Raw genomic sequence first — 18,418 nt, forward strand, 5'->3', positions numbered from 1 at the left:
CGAAGCAAAAAATCATGGTTATCACCTGATGAAGTCGACCTATTGACTACAAGGTCAAACCGCTTTTATTATGAACTGTTGAGACCTGAAGAAATAGTTAATGCTGATACTGTTACAATTTCAACTGTGCATTGATTGAAAAACGTATTCAGTACGTTCAAAGACATGATATGGTGATTTCGCTGCATAACAACGAGCCTCATATAGTAAAACTAGTCCAAGAAATATTGAAATCACTTGGATGGAAAATCTTAGGACACCCGCCATACTCTCCAGATGGCTTCACCTGACTATTAGCTCTTGCATAGATGGGGCATGTTCTTGCAGAGCAGGACTTCGTTGATCTCTAAGAAGTTAAAAAATGGCACCATGAATGGTTTAGCTCAATGGAGAAACTGTTCTCTTCGAATGGCATCCATAACTGCCTAAGACAGTTGCAAAATGTATAGAATGAAGTTACCAATCCATAGGAAATGTGGTTTTTTAGCGAGAAAAACGGAATAAAATATGTTAGAAAATAATGTTCTGAAGATAATTTACATATTTAGGTTAATGATGCTTTATTAAAATTTTGCTGTATTCACGAGGCGAGATATTTTTTTTTCAATGCTTTGCCAAGTACTCTGAAATTTGGACGTGAGGCAATTTGAAACATCGGTAATAACCTAAAAATTATTTTGACATTTACTATAGCGTAAAAAACGGGTTATGACTTTAAATGTAATATTTTATGGTTGCGGATTAGTTCCGGCTATGTAATAGCTAACAAAGCATTATATTAACAGGGCTACATATAGCTTGGAGCATCTGTTGGTTTCTATCGAAACCGCTCCCGTAAATACAGTATGTACAATGGGAAAATTCAAATTTCGATGACAAAAATTGCTTCGTTATTACTAACTTTTTTCATTAATAGCTTAATCTAATAAATCTAGTAACAAAGACAAGGATTTTAACTACCTGAATGTCATTGATAATTTTTGGTCACCTAAACATCTGATAACTGTCTTGTAGAAATGCGCATGTTCCTGCCATGCGTACAAAAAATTAATGTTGCAACTTAGCCAGTTCTGGTAATTTATACATATATTCGAAGATTATAGTATATATAGAATATATATTCTTTAACTCAAAAACTAACCTAAAATGTCCCTTTAAATTCAAATTCAAATTTGTATAAGTACATTGATATAAATGTCATCTAAGGTCCATTCAAAGTTATTTTGTATATACGTCATCTAAATTTATATAAATCTCTGAGTTTTAGTTCAATTTGGCTTTGACTTACAACAGAATTCTAATCTGAATAAAGTAATTGAACAAAAATGTTATCAAATACAATTTATTTTAACATTGTATTACATCTAAAAACTACAGTTAATTATACAGCCACAATAGTTTATAGGTTAGAGTTATAGCCTCCATACGTCTGACAACCGAACGACTTTAACAGGCTCATTCGTTTACCTATTCGAACTAATCAGACATCACTATGTCTCTGTTTAACTAGAATAAAATGAGAAGGATAATATTGTCTGATTCTAAAATGAATTTATAAATTGCGGCAGGCAATACATTAAAATCTGGATGACGTATGTACAAAAAAACTTTGAATAGAAATGAATAGAATGAACAAATCCAAATTACTTTCTATATAAATATGTCTATGTATGTATGTTTCTATGTATGTATATGTATGTATGTTATATACGACAAGTCGCCTCTTCTTTCTTTGAATAAAACAGTTTTTAAAGTAAATTAATAGTTTTTATGTTCTAAACCATTTGCAATTTTATAATTTGTGCATATATCAATACATAATATGAGATATTAATGAGGAGTTTTAAACGCTTTCCACCCTTTTATATAATATTTTATCGATGAAACATCAATGTACGCTGTACTACAATTTTTACCTACTGATAACCTTTTAACTATTTTTAGGTAGCCGTGTCTTGTTCCTTCATTGTCATTATCTTTTCATATTTCAAAATGTTTAATCGAGTCAATGTCAATGTTTCTTGTTCAATTTCTTCTCTCATACAAAACGAATCTATTAATAAATCTCTGAATTTTTGAAATGAAAAATAAATTAATAAATTCTAGTAACATAACACTATTTTTAAAATAACGATCAACTAGAAATAACCCACAATAGAATCTAAGAAATATAAATAAAAGTTTTATATCAGATTTAAAAAAACTCAGTGACATAACCACACCACATTTGAATACAATTTTGCCTGATGAAATTGCTATCATTCAAAATTCGATAATTATTCTTTAAAATGCTTTATAAATTTGTAATATATGTTTTATAAGTTTGTAAATAGAATACTAATTTTAAAAACAAATTTCCCCATTTTGTAAACATTTGACAAGGCTTACTGAATATAACTGTTGAAATAACAACGCTTCTATTGAAAAATGCTCATATACTGCAGTGAAAAATCGGTTTAAAAATCGTATATAAAGTAGATTTAATTTTATAATCAATGTTATTTCTATGTTCAATTTACATTGATTAAAGAATTATAAGAAATAACATTTTATTTTCGACTTTAAACTGAAATTAGTTTGTTGTTAACTCTATAAAAAACATAATTGCATACTAATATACGGCGTAACGACTATTAACCGAACATTTTTTTTCTGTTTCTATTTGTTGCTAAAGGATAGCTTCCAGTTTTGCTGATTAATAATGTATTTTCTTGGAAACTGTAACCATTTAAGTCGTTTTTTACGTTCTAATCTTCGCCTAGCACGGGATGCTGAATTTTATCGTGTAAAATATAACCGTAGGTATTCTAGTTGTGTCTTTTAATTGCCCTCACATATTCTTCATGCAAATGTTGATGTTTCGTATTTACATAACGACTGACTTATTAGTAGAGTTACTTCTTACACAAGCTAAGATTTTGTAATGTTTGTCTTCAAAATGTATTTGTTAATGTTGCAGATATCGTATCGTAATTTACGGTTATTTTACGGTATTTACATTATTATTTTAGATATTTTACACTTATTGGAGTTGATAAAATATTTTTATTATCATTAATTTGAGATCAGTTTTACAATTTGTAAATCGGTTATTCATAATTGTAAACACTTTATTTCAGCCAAATATATACTAGTCAAGTCATTATATAATATTTTACTATTATTAACTACTACTGTAATCAAAGATCCCGAAATAATTCCTAAATCAGGTTCAAATTAATATACCCTGGATGCGTTTGATACTTTTCTGCGTATACTGACCATTATAAATGATGTAAATGTATATTTGGTAAAAAGATTTTTGAGAAAGAAACATTGCAAAAGTATTAAGTTGACAATATATACTAGTATTTTAATCAAATATTATGAAGCCAGTAGTTCTAATAAATTAGACAGCTGATTATTGCCTTCCAATTGATATAACCAATATCAGATCAATACATAGAAACAATAGAATATAATGTTAATAGTGCTTAATGAAAAAATTTGCAAAAGCCTTGTTTGAAATGAAGATTGTTTTAAATATTTACCAAAAAAATACTCATTTATCAGGAGCTAAACTTGAAAGAAGATATTTTTGTAAAAGTAAAAGGAAAAGGATACTTGAATATGTTTCGAAGATATCTTTAAAAGTTGTAACGTAAATCTTTTAGGCAATATAAAAGGGTCTCATAAAAGGATTCATCATAGAGCCTATAAAATATATGGAGAAACAAGCCCAAGGAAGATGTTACAATTCAGATGGAATGCTTAATACAAGCTTCTCTCTGAGATCATATTAGAAATGAAGTCATTCATCAAGCAACTGTACACTGATTGGTTGCAAGATGTTCTCAATTTGAAATCAAAGACATTGGCTTTGCAGTCAATTAACAGGAGCATAACACTTGCGGCTGATAGCTAACTGTGGTGAGATTTAGTTAAACAGTTCGAAGCTGTAGGACCTCAAGGGCAGCGTATTGGAATAAGAAAGTCCCAAGAAATCCCCAAAGATTTACTATAGATTGATCATGATGATGATGATGATGACAGATGGTTCTTCAAGAGTAGCACCGCACATGCAAGGCAGACTCTAAAATTAACTCGATGAGACGGTCCAGTGGTTACATTTCTGAAAGTTGCAAGTCAACCGAAAGGGCATCTTCACCAAAAGAAGCGTTACGCACCGAGCATTTCACGTCTTAAAATCGAGAACGCCGAAATCCCATGATCAGAAGATCAGCCACCTGTCTCGGTCTTGTTTTCGATTGTCAGTTTAGGTGGAACTCCCAGATTCAAAGGCCCCTTCAGAAAGGTAAAGATATTGTCAATTTGCTGTTCCCGCTCTTGAACCGGACCAGCAGGCTTCCTCTCTCAATAAAATCTCTCCTGTACAAGATGCTGGTTCGATCAGTCGTTCTATACGGCTCCAGTGTCTCTCTCAAATACGTTTCACCTAGCCAGGTGGCACGTCTTCAAGTACTTCAGAACACTATTCTCAGGAGAATAACCAATGTCCTCTGGACGTCCCCCAAGTTCATGATTTTATATCCGAGCTCTATTCGAGAAATTTCTCTACTCTTCGTCTTTCGAACAATAGATGTATTACCGAGTTGGACGATATTTTAGGCCAATAAGGGTGGGGTTTAGTGGGTAGCTCAGAGGCAGTCTCCACATAACCAGTCTAAAACACTTATTCCTCCGGGTCTCCCCAACTAGGTATCCGTAACAGGATTCCCCTTCCCGGTTTCAGGCCAAAATGATGACAAAGTGAAGGAAAACTGAATATAACAAACAAGTACCTAATATTTGTATTTTAATAATATTATATAATAGATGTCGTATATTGAGAGAATTGGATGATAAAAAAGCTAATGTCAAACAATATGATCAAGATAAATTGAATTAAAAAGTTTTACTAAACATTTTTATTGGTCTTGTGTAAGGAATGTTTGAAGATTTATCAATCTAGCGTTTACATGTACTTTATAATCACATCAAATAGTAGTTTGCATCGATTAAAGATGAATATACCATACCCTCACGAAATCAGCAGGATTCTGATCGAACCGTTGATCTTTTGCCTCGCAGGATTTATTATTTATGGCCGCCCGTACCCATAAATTCATCCATTAAACCTGTTCGATATTCGATACTCCACACGTACAAGATGTTCCGCTTCTGACGGCCTACAAATTAGATTAAGTCGATTTGTTTTCCTTTCGGATCCGTTTATTTACGAACGGGATTATAATTAAACATTCTCCGGTTATTGTTGTCGTGTATCCATTAGGATTCTGGTGGATGTGCGGATCCCGTATTTGTTTATTTGATTTATGCCGCTCCCCAAAGATATATTATCCGAAATAATAATTATGGATTATCGTTTTTTCCGCGTTATTAAAGGCCGGTCACATGATTCGGATCGGTGTTTATTTGTATGGGAGTATTAACTGATATTTATTAGTTTAAATGATGCGATTTAAAGGAATAACATTTAACATTGTTTTTTTATTTCGTTTTAATTATAGCAAAATTGTATTATTGTAACTGATGTTCGCCCTATTATTGAAATTCGAACGTGATTTATTAAGTTAATTATTGCGTAAATATTGCATATATTTTTCTGGATCTTTACTCAATATATTGTGAATGGGACAAAACTTTAGCACACTACACATTTTTCATTGCAACTCTTAAAAATATTTTAACAAAGAAATTGAACCGACTTCAGAAGAATAAATATGAAACTGACTGAAAGGTAAAAAATTATCAAATTTAGATTTTTAACACAAAAGAAAAACGTTTTAAAACAAAATATGTACATAATAATCGTAATAACTAAATAAAGATAAACAAAAACCTTATTTCACCTATCTACTACACGCAATTTATATTCTACTATATACAGACAATTTAACTTAACACCTACCTAAACCTATTTAACTATTTACAATATTATTTTAACTACCACCAACTGATATCAACTTTGACTGATCTTAAAGTCGGTGCCGAGTAAGAAATTAGATTTGTTTTGTTCCTAATTTAATTTTGTCTATATGTCACAAATTTATATTATTAGTTTTGTATTGTTTGTGCTCGGTACCGTCGGTTAATAAAAATAAATGTTTCGTTCTTAGATTATCAAAGTTATCATATTAGCAAAGATATCATAGTTATCATAGATATTTATATAAATATCACACATTTTCATCCATACTTTTGTAGGTGTGTCTTTAGGGTAAATGATATGACTCAGTGAATGGAGGAAAAACGAAATGAAACAGGGGTGTTTACATTATGTGACCGTTATTTATTGACAATATAAAATAAAATGTGGAAAATACTTGTGATAAAACGGATCGGCGCTGGGTTTACCTGCAGACGAGGCTTGCAGTCGATGGCGGCACATCTAAACCAAACGAAGGTCGGTTACCGAATGATCGAAGATACCCTTCAATAACAGCTATTCGTTGTCGGGTTCTAGTTGGCGCTGCTGGCACCCCGCCAGTATTCAACATCTGGGATTATATTTCTGGGTATTTTGTAGATAGTTATTCCACGATGTAAAATTCGACATGCCTCAAGGTCACTAGATGTCTTTACGATTACGATTACTTATTTTATATACAGATTACTTATATGTAGATTAAAACGATTACTTTTTTTCTGTTGACGAAACAATAAAGCTCAAAATTTTCAAAAAATTACAAATCTACATCGCTGCTATTTTGACGGAACGTAATTTGTGTAGATTTGAGGTTACTGTCAGCAGAATAAAATGACATATGTATTGAATCTTGATAATGATTACTTATAGCTGGTGAAACCTGTTACAAAAACGAGAAAATAATTATCTGGTATTACGCTACAACAACGTGGATCATTTCATATACCTAATGTCGTCTTGTATTAGTTCAAGCTGTAAAAGTATATGTGAATGATATGCTAGATCTATAAAAAAATCTAGTTTAAAACAAACGCACTGAAATCCACACATAATAACGCAAAGACGTACACAATATAGTATAAAATGATTCATTTAAATATCATTATTCCTATTTATTATACAATATAATAGCCGACTCACAGTTTATAACGAACCATAAAATTGTAAGTGCATTATAGCACGGCGTACGATGCGGAAATGTATTTTTAGGCCTTTGAAAGAATTCTATTATGCGTCGATTTAATGGTAAGATGCAGCAATTTGCTGCTTATATGAAGACCATTTATTTATCAAATGCATAATACTTAATAATTAGTATTTATTAATATGTAAAAACTAGCAGAATACGTTGTCCTATCTAAACTTTTTAAAATTTTTAAATAGATTATAGTAGTTTTGTAACTTTAAAGTTGTCACAGTCTTTTCCTTCTCGTCTGCTCGATGAAGTTGTAGAGACAGAGTCTGTTAATATGCTACTCCTTCCTGGTCACCCATAAAATAAATTTTCAAACATTATGGTTCGGCATCAGGCCTTGAAAACAAAGAACCAATTTAATGGTATATTTGGTCCTGAATTGTGAATGTTGATTTAAAATCTGATCATTTGATCGATTTTTGTTGCTTCAAAGACTGTCATTGGAAGCAAGAATTGCACTTGAACATCAAATTATATCAAAAATTAAGAAGACAAAGATAATTTTTGTATATGTCGGTTTTTAACAGCTCTATATACCGATAAAGAGGACACATATTTGTTCTTTAAAAAATATATGAAATATAACTTTACATGATCATACTATCTGTCGTTTATTTTGTCCAAACTTACCATAATTCTTTAATAGTTCCGACAATACAGGTATAACTGAAAGTAACACAAAATCTTAAATAACACAGCTTAATATTAAATAACTGTTTTATTATCGTTTCAGATGTAAAAATTAGGGATCTGTCTTCGGATTCAATATTGCCTGGCGGCATTTTGCTGTACAACGTTGCCAGATTTTAATGTTTAAAATTACGCGTCCGTGTTTGATTTACGTACAACAGAAAAACGAATAATGCATCGCATAATGGTTGAAGTTGGTAGCGCGTCGACTACACCCGAAAATATTTGCATATATATTTTGTATCGCCGATCTGACAACTATTCCTGGTTGCTTGACTTGACCGTATTTCGTTTTATTGGAATTTATTCATCTGTAGCGCATATTACACAACAATTTTAGGCCTAGAAATTCTTCCTCTGTATAAGCTTTAAGCCGATTAATATGTAGAGAAAGATAAAGATGACGAAATGCGAATTTTTGGGTATATAATTTTAATTATTTTTCTTTTCTAGATGTGGTGGATATTTCGGTGGCTGAAGCCTCCAAACCTTCACCTGGTAAACACTGGTCTCCGTATGGTTGCCATTACTACCCGGATCCAGATGCGTTTCCTTCGCCCAATTTGGACAGTTTACCTCCGGAACCACTGAAGAAAGGCGAACAGTACTACTTAGACCTTGCCGGTAATATACGGAAAGGCCCGGTGGGTGTAGGATACACTTGTTATTGCGCACCACTCTTCCGACACCTCGAGGCCAAACTGGAAAGAGACAAGAGAGAACTCGTACGAGCTCAAGCGCGCCTCGGTCAGCGTGTTGCCGGACTGGAACAGAAGATCAGCAGAGGCGGGCAAGGACGACGATCAGAACGAGTAATGAACGTGAACAAAGAACAGGAGCCGCAGCTACCCAGGTCCAGAAGTTTGGAGATGCTCGATAAAGGAGAAAAATCGCCTTTGCAAGCAACAAGGTAAGTTAATTTATAAACTTGCTGTTTCTCTAATAATAGACTAAAAGGGATAACTTAAAAATGATATGTTAATATTACTAAAACTTGTTTTGACAATATTTGCAATATAAGATCAGAAATATATTTGATTATAGAGATCATATAATATTAATTACAGTAACAAATGTCTCACTATTTTTTTCAGTTGGCATTTAATTAAATCTAATTTCCATTACGTTTTAATAATCAACAAAGTATTAATAAGTTTAAATTACTACATCACTGAACATTATAACAGAAGTATCATGAGTAATACTAATTTAAGAACTATAACAACTTCAGGGTATCAAATATAAGTATATGTGATTTTTATTTATTTTCATGTTATAATCATGGAATATTAAATGAACTAATATAACAAGTCATTTGAAAAGTCTCCGGCCTGACACATAGATGGGACTACTAGATTTAAATTCATATGTTTTAGTTAGCCTTAATCCTCAAAAGATGCATGTATAAATTTGACAGCTGTCGGATGTTTGTGAATTATAGCATTTTGAGTGAAACAACTTTTGTTATTGCGAAAAAAAGATGGATAAAAAGGAATTTCGCGTATTGATAAAATATTGCTTTTTGAAGGGAAAAAATACAGTTGAAGTAAAAACTTGGCTTGATGCTCGTTTTCCGAACACTGCCCCAGGAAAATCAACCATCAAGGATTGGTATGCTATGGTTTAGACGTGATGAAATGAGCATCGAAGACGGTGAACGCAGTGGATGCCCGAAAGAGTTTGTTACCGAAGAGAATGTTTAAAAAATCCACAAAATGATTTTGAATGACCGTAAATTGAAATTGAATGAAATAGCAGACACTCTAAAGATATCAACTGAATGTGTACATCATATCATTCATATCATCATTATGGCGTCAGTATTTTGGAATGCGCATGGAATAATGTTCATTGACTACCTTAAAATAAAAAGGACGATCAACAGCGACTATTGCGTAGCGTTATTGGACCGTTTGAAGGACGAAATCGCCAAAAAACGGCCGCATTTGAAGAAAAAGAAAGTGCTGCTTCAGCAAGACTATGAACCGTGTCACAAGTCAGTGAAAACGATGGTAAAAAACCATGAATTGGGCTTTGAATTGCTTCCTCATCCACCGTATTCTCCAGATCTCAACAGAATGCTCGCTGGGAAAAAATGTTCGTCGAATGAAGAGGTGATCGCTAAAACTGATGCCTATTTTGAAGCAAAGGACAAATCGTACTACAAAAATGACATCGAAGAGTTGGAGGGTTGCTATAATCAGTGTATCACCTTGAAGTGAATTATATTGAATAAAAAGGCCAATTTTGCCAAAAAAATGTGTTTTACTAGGGAAGGCCGGGGACTTTTTAATTGACAAGTTGCATATTCCTATATTAATGAAAATAATAACAAACACAATAAAAGAATAATATATTTACTTTAGGGTTTTGGGGTAAATGATGTGGCTCGGTGAATGGAGGTAAAACGAAATGAAACAGTGGTGTTTACATTATGTGACCGTTATTTATTGGCAATATAAAAAAAAATGTGAAAAATACAAATAATAAAACGGATGGCAGCGGAGTTACCTGAAGACGAGGCTTGGGCAGTCGATGGTGGCACGTCTAAACTAAACGAGGGTTGAGCACTGAATGACCGAAATACCCTTCAATAACATCCCAGATAAACGTCTCGGGGTTGCCGCCAGCTATTCGTTGTCGGGTTCCAGTTGGCACCCCGCCCGTGTTCAACATCTGGGATTATATTTCTGGGTATTTTGTAGACCGTTATTCCACGATGTAAAATTCGACATGCCTCAAATCGCTACAGGGTAAATTGATATGGCATATATCCGATTACTCAAGCAGAATCAGCGAGTAGTAAATTGAAGCCATGACGTCAAAGAAGGAGTAGAAGAGATCAGACTCAAAATCTCAAAAATTGTGCTGGTTAGTCTGAAGTTACTCTCAACTTAACCTAAAATCAAAGAAATTGCTTTAATAATTATGATAATCAATTAAAGTTAAAATAAGTATATCAAATGTTATAATAAAATTGAAAATTCCGTCACTTTAAAAAAGCTACACTCTAGTTTAATTACGTTATATTTTTTAATATAATGTAAGTAGTTTTTTTTGACCTATTTCAATGTTAATAATACGTTATCTACCTTTCATCAGCAACTAATTATATAGCAAAGAAGTTTAATTTTACCAACATGCTGTCAACATATAAGAAAACGGATACAATTTATTAATTCACAATACGACAAAAACACATCGTATACGTAATGAGTACGCGATTATGTTGGATAGCGTGATTTTAAATAATATCGATGTCATAATTAGAAGAATCTGAGAAATCTTCTAGTCAATCTAACTTGAAACAAGAAAACTTGTAAATGAGAAAATAGCTTTATAATAATTCTGGATATTCTAATTATCTATTTAATACATAATTTTATGCTTATAACACGTATTTTTGAAATCATTTTAAAGTTTGTTGAGTATCTAATTCTTCGTATAGTAGGTTTTATAGGATATTACATAATAGTTTGCAAATTTGTCACGGCTAGATAGATATTATTAAAATCAGCTTTTATATTTATTTCCGAGAATAAAATAGCCGTTATTTCTTCTTGTTGGTAGTTTCATATTATGAACTATTTTTATTATATTTTCAATATATAAGTAGGAGAAACCTTGTAGAAGCCCTAATATCGTTATTCGTATTGTCGCTTTTTTTTATCCGGTGTTCATTTTAGTTATTGACATTCTGTAATCTACACATTTCAGTTGTTTTTTCAATTATTTTCTTTCTACAATCATCTTTTCATTTTTCTATCTACAACAAATCATGTTTCACTTTAGGCAGCCATTTCGATCTTCATTTTTTTCTTTTTTTCCACGGAATCCATTTTGTTAATATATTTGTAGAAGCAGAATAGCATCCGAATAAAATTGCTACTCAACTGTATTTACTTAGACCTATGCTATGAATTAATTTTCTTGTCAGAATTGGTTCAGAATTAATTTAATTTCAGAGGATGTAAGAAATATCGAAAATATAACGTCAATCCTCAATATATGACAGAAAATGATACATGTTCAATTAAGTTCAATTAAATTTTAATCTTTCTCCATTCGCTTTACCTTTTTAAGTTTATTTCTTTTTATTTTATTGTAAATATTGCACTAACTTTCCTGCATCGATGTAAGATAACTCTGGGAGTCTCCTCTTATTTGAGCTGAATGTTTTTAAAAACAATGCATTTTATTCGAATATTCACATTATAGATCAAATAATCTTACTATGTGATTAAGTTTAAACAAGTGATTTTAATTGAAAAGAATCGAAATTTTGAGGAATCTTATGTGATAAATAATGGCATTGAAAATAATCCTACTCTAATTCACTGATTTCAGAAATTTTTCATGAGCATGAGCATATAATAGATCCAAAAAGTTCCAATAATGATCTGAATTAATTTTCTTGCTAACTTATAGATAAATCACGAGGAAAATTCTTTTTAAATCCCAAAAAACTGACTGGTAACACTTTCTTGGTTGATTTCTAATAGGAGGGTCACTATTTATATTTCGGGAATTGGCAACACTGTTGTCATGTGTTGTCATATTCCATCCTAAAGTTTGACATTTTTGACGATATACGTACGACCTTTGTTTATTTTATATTTAGTTGAAAGTTTCGTCTCGGCAAAAAATGGAACTGAATCGTGAACATTTTCGTGCGATGATTTTTACGATTTTCGACGTGGATTATCACAACAAGAGTTCCATCAAAAGCGAGTGTAGCTCCATCAAAAACCACCGTGTATCGCTGGTTTAGTGAATTCAATCGTGGTCGTAGTTCGCCGTCCGACAAGTTTCGTGAAGGTCGTCTAAAATCGGCTGTTGTGCCAGCAAACATCGATAGTGTATGCGAAATGATTAAGCAAGATCGTCATATATACACTATAAGTGTTATTGTGAGATTGAGGCATCCCCAAGCGTTAGTTCCAGCAGCATATATGCGATTTTACATGAACACTTAGCTGTGCGAAAGTTTGTCAATCGCTCAAAAAAGGGGTTCGTGTCTATTGGTGCAAAGAAACGCTTAAGAAATTCAATCGCGGTGCTTCGAAAGACGTTTATAAAATCGTGACAGGTGACGAATCATGTATATATTCGTATGAGCTCAAAAGTAAGCAGCAGTCGACTGTATGGGTGTTCCAAGATGAACCAAATCCAACAAAATTTGTTTGCGCATGAAGCTCTTCAAAGAAAATGGTGGCCTGTTTCTTCGGGAAAACTGATATTATTGTAACAGTGCCTCTAGAGGATCGTAGAACAGTAAATTCTGATGGGCATACAACCATTTGTTTCCCAAAAGTATTCGATAAAATAAGGAAAACAAACAAGAGACGCCGGATTGTTCTTCAGCATGACAATGCGAGCCCTCACACATCGGCTCAAACAAGAGACTATTTGAGCACTCAAAACATCAAATTGATCGGTCGTCCGCCGTACAGCCCTGATTTGGCACACAATGACTTCTTTTTGTTATTATCCGTGAAGAATAAACTGAGTGGTTTTCAATTTTTTTCGCTCGAACAAGCACCTGAAGCGTTCAAAAATCATGTTTTGAATATACTTCATTCAGAATGGAATAAATGCTTTGAAAATTTAATTTAAGCGTATGCAAAAGTATATAACCCTCGTATGAACTCTCTACGAAACCGAAGAGAGGGTTTCATACAAACTCCTTAGCCTCTTGTGAACCGAGGGAATGTACTATGCCATAAGAAAAATGAAGCTAACGGAACATGAGCAATCAACAACACCACTGAAAAATTCTAAAATAGAATAAAATGATATAAGATAATTTATTTTATATGCTGATATTTAAAATGTAGGGAGACACATTTAGCTATTTCAAAATGCAATTTTCTAACTATTAACATCAGACTGAGCCATAGCGAAATTCGGCCTGATGATTTTATGAGATGTTCATAATGTTTTTCTTCAGTCTGGACTTTCAGATGGACAAAAAATCATTAATACTCTATCAGAACAACGTATCTGCTAAACTTGAAATGTCTGTCAAGAGAAGAAGACAAAGATAGAAGCCATGAAATAAAATGATTACATTCACCGTGTATAAACCTGTGTCTTTATAACTTTCAAATTTAATTTAATTATGACATTTTGTTTATTATTATGAAAGTTATCTAACTACCTAGCACCTTGATAAAGAAATATTGTGATTGTCACACCTTGTACTTCCTTAAGAACCCAATAAGTAATTCACAAAACTTCTCGAATAAAACCTCGTGATATAATCGCATTACCCATACAGATAGCGATACATATACTAGACGCTTTATTTCAACTACACCCTAAAAAGAGAACAAGACCGGCACGAACGAACCTTAATCGTTAGAACTTTAGTGAATCACGTACACGCCCAACAGTTCACAACTTTGGACACAAATCAAATTGTAAATTTACGATCTATTGTGTCGCGGGCGGCCTGGCAACGGACGGAGCTCGCTCGTCGCTGGTCGATCGTTCACGGTATTTTTCGCGATAATCGCGAAGAAAACCGAACGAGATTTGAGTTCTCAACGAAAAAGCTGATTGGGTTTAATTAGCGGCTTAGGTTTTTATCATTCCTGATTGGGTCGCAGTAATCGGCTCAATCGATTTAAGATTAAATAGTAACTAATCTTGTTAATTTGTTAATGTCCTTCTTTAAATATGTCCTATCGAAAGTAGCATTGAATTTACGCCAGCTCAATTTATGACGTCAAAAGTCCGCAATGTTGTCGCATTTAATTTTAACAGTTAGTTTATTTTAGCTTATTTTAATATAAATAAAATAGTAGAACAAAAATGCTATAAAATATAGTTTATTTTAACTTTATAGTACATCTAATGCATATGTTATTGAAGGACTTAAACTACAGTTAATTAAATAGCCAAAATGCTTTGTAGGTTAGAGTTGTTTTATCATATATACATTGAACTCTGTTTTTAACCACCTATGGTATACCCTGGAGGCTTAATCCATCTAAATAATTTATTTACCTTTTATGTTTAGTTCTTGTTTCTTTTGTTGCTGTGTTTTCCTGTCAAGTCATTCTGATATAACTGTATTTCTCGTTAGTTTCTTCTTTTACTACATGTGCGTATTTTTCTCAATTCAATTAGATTTAACGACTGCATTCTTCCTAATGCATTTGCCGTACCAGCAAAACAGTTAGTATACATTCTCTCCTCAAACATTTTAACCATTTGCTCATATATATTCTGAACAATTATACACATATCTATGTATATAACAGGTCAATTCAAAAGTCCCAAGCCTGACATATAGATGGCGCTACAAGAGTTAAAGCCATATGTGTTTTAGTTATCCCTAACCCGCAAAAGATGCGTGTATAAATTTGACAGCTGTCGAATCATTAGTTTGTGAATTATAGCATTTTGAGTGAAGCAAGTTTTGTTATTGTGAAAAAAAAAATGAATAAAAAGGAATTTCGCGTGTTGATAAAATATTGCTTTTTGAAGGAAAAAATACAGTTGAAGCAAAAACTTGGCTTGATGCCGAGTTTTCGGACACTGCCCCAGGAAAAACAACCATCAAGGATTGGTATGCTAGGTTTAGACGTAGTGAAATGAACACCGAAGACGGGCAACGCAGTGGACTCCCAAAAGGGGTTGTTACCGATGAAAACATTTAAAAAATCCACAAAATGATTTTGAATGACCGTAAATTGAAATTGAATGAAATAGCAGACACTCTAAAGATATAAACTGAACGTGTACATCATATGATTCACGAACATTTGGGTATGAGAAAGCTCTGTGCAAAGTGGGTGCCGCGCAAGCTCACTTTTGGCCAAAAAACAACGACGAGTTGATGGAGATAATTTGGAGCAGTGTTTGAAGATGATCAAGCACATTAAACCCGAGTTTTTACGTCGATATGTGAAAATGGATGAAATATGGCTCCATCATTTCACTCCGAAGTCTAATCGACAGTCATCCGAGTGGACTTTATACGATGAACCCGCTCCAAAGCGTGGGAAAACTCAACAGTCGGCTGGCAAGGTTATGGCGTCTGTATTTTGGGATGCGCCTGGAATAATTTTCGTTGACTACTTTCAAAAAGGAACGACCATCAACAGCGTTATTGGACCGTTTGAAGGACGACATCACCGAAAATGGCCGCATTTGAAGAAATAGAAAGAAACAATAGAAAGTGCTTCACCAAGACTATGCACCATGTCAAAAATTCATAAATTGAGCTTCGAATTGCTTCCTTATTCACCGTATTCTCCAGATCTAGCCCCCAGTGATCACCGAAACTGAGGCCTATTTTGAAGCAAAGGACAAATCCTACTACAAAAATGGTATCGAAAAGTACGAAATTATCGAAAAAAAAAGAATTTAAAAAAAATGTGTTTTACTATGGTAGTCCGGGAAGTCATTACATGACTGTTATACTCACCTTACCTTAATCAAAATCCCACATCCAGAAAGTTTCATTCATTCACTGTCACATTCTGAGCAACTATTTAAGTCAGTAACTAAGCTTTCCTAATATTCAATCTAACACTAATTCACAATTCCGCCATTTGTCAATATCTTCTTCTGTGTGTCCGATAGAGTTCATCCAAACCAAAGCGTGTTATTATAAACAATCCTTTCCACATATCCCAACAGTTCTTGGTGGTATATTTTGCCACATCCTATAACAATTTTATTTGATTTAATATGTAGTAGTAGGGAGAAAGACATTACCCTCTCTGTGGCCATATTGTTTAGACATCATCATCACATTTCTACTAAAAAGTAAATTATATAAAACACAATTAAACTTTTCACTTAGATTTACCATCTAACAATTTGAAATAGTCTTTAACATGGTGTCTCAATTACAGCCTTTGCCGACTACTATTTGGAATCTTTTTATTAGTTTCCTGTTTCTAACACGACGAAAAACATGTCTCGGAAACGGTATAAAGTACTTCATTAGAAAACAGTATACTGTTGCATGTTGTGAACATGGTTACGGTAGCAGAGTCATGACACCCATCTCTCGATGTATTTGGTTGTTTCTGACATTCAAATTCGTTCTCAACATTTTATTTTGAAACCCTTGCAATTTTTGGTTATTTTTATTTAACAGTGCCATTTATTATGCAGATCAAGTACTCATTTATTTCTTCATGTTTTCTCTTATGCCACAATCCGGTTCTTATTCCTGTGATCACCATTACCTCCTTGCTTCCCGAATTAGTAATTTTCTTTTAGAGAATTTTCAACTGACCAGCCTATACCATATTTTCAATAAAAACATATTGCCTTTATTTAAATTTTCACTATAATTTGCTTAAAGCTCTCGTTAATTTGATATAAATAACAGTTTATTTATACAATGTCTAGTTATCTCAATTTATTATTGCTAATCAATATTAACTATCTGATTATTATCGAGCTATACAAAACTGTATGTGTCTGTGTAGATGTTTAAATTTTATAATGAAAACAGCATGTATTCTCTTTTGATAAAAAATATTAACACAGACATCCTTTGGAAGTTTATGTTCAACTTTTTTTAAAGGAAATCAGCGTGTGTTCTTGTATTTAATTGATCAATACCGAGTTTTTGTTTTCGGATAAAAATAAAATCGTGCATATTTGCATTTCACTACACTTTTTATATTAAGAAAGTTTTATAAATCACATGAGGTTGGCAAAATATTTTCAACGTATTAAAACCATTAGGTGTATGAAGTGCTTCTTTAAAGTGCTGTAATCACTTAAAATTGAATAGAACAGACTGGTGAATTAAATAATAAAATATCATGCAGTTCAGCGGCATCAGATTTGCTATATATAATTTATAGTAATCTATCAGTTATCCAAATGTTTTATAGTTGTAATACCTATTGCATTAACTACAGGGTTTATTTGAATATGTTGTCTTAAACGAGGCCAATTTGATAAGTCAGTGACTTTTTGGATGAAATATATTTTTTTGGACAAAAAAGCATTGAATTTCTCAACATAATCTCCTTTTCGTTCAATATATTTACTCAGAATTTTATTTCCTCCGAATAATAGACTTTCTTAAGACTCTCTAAATAGGCATTAATTTCAGTTATGACCTCTTTATTGGAGACAGGTCTCTTACTACATAGCCATTTATTTAGGTTTGGAAACAAAGAATCGCAGGAGGCTAACTCTGGAGAATTTGCTGGATAGAGTAGCTGTTCTTAGCCTAAATTGTGAATTTATTTTTTTAGGAATTGATCATGGTGATTACCATGTCGTGGCCATTGATGGAACAACACTTTTTCCCTCATTAAGTGAGGTTGTTCTTGTTTGAAATATTTATCAATTATGTCCAAAACATTTCAAGATAATCTATATGAAAGACAACGCGTGTACCCCAAAAGAACTGTGGCCTACCGACAGAAACAACTTGACCTTCTTTGGCGTACGTTCAGCTGAAGAATCTCACTATTTTTAATGAACATTGGCAAGCATTGTTTTAAAAAGATCACATGGTTGCACTTATGTTTGAATGTAAGTAATCGCAGCACCCATATCGCAGATACATTTTCCTTCTCCCAATATCTATGTAAATGTAATGTATTTGCTCATTAGAG

At 32.8% G+C, this 18,418-nt stretch overlaps 1 protein-coding gene across 5 annotated transcripts in view; it reads left to right on the forward strand.

Annotated features, from left to right (window-relative positions):
• Positions 1-18,418, forward strand: part of dgo (ankyrin repeat domain containing protein 6 diego) — a 322,131-nt gene that overhangs the window by 197,245 nt on the left and 106,468 nt on the right. For all 5 annotated transcript variants that reach the window (XM_076413687.1, XM_076413657.1, XM_076413698.1 and 2 more), the window contains one exon: positions 8,268-8,724. In XM_076413687.1, the coding sequence (XP_076269802.1) occupies positions 8,268-8,724 (457 nt within the window). The remainder of the gene's footprint in view (positions 1-8,267; positions 8,725-18,418) is intronic.

The sequence above is a fragment of the Rhynchophorus ferrugineus genome, unplaced genomic scaffold, assembly GCF_030347505.1.
Source record: "Rhynchophorus ferrugineus isolate W39M unplaced genomic scaffold, kcgeb_rfMv2 rfM1, whole genome shotgun sequence".
Lineage (NCBI taxonomy): Eukaryota > Metazoa > Arthropoda > Insecta > Coleoptera > Curculionidae > Rhynchophorus > Rhynchophorus ferrugineus.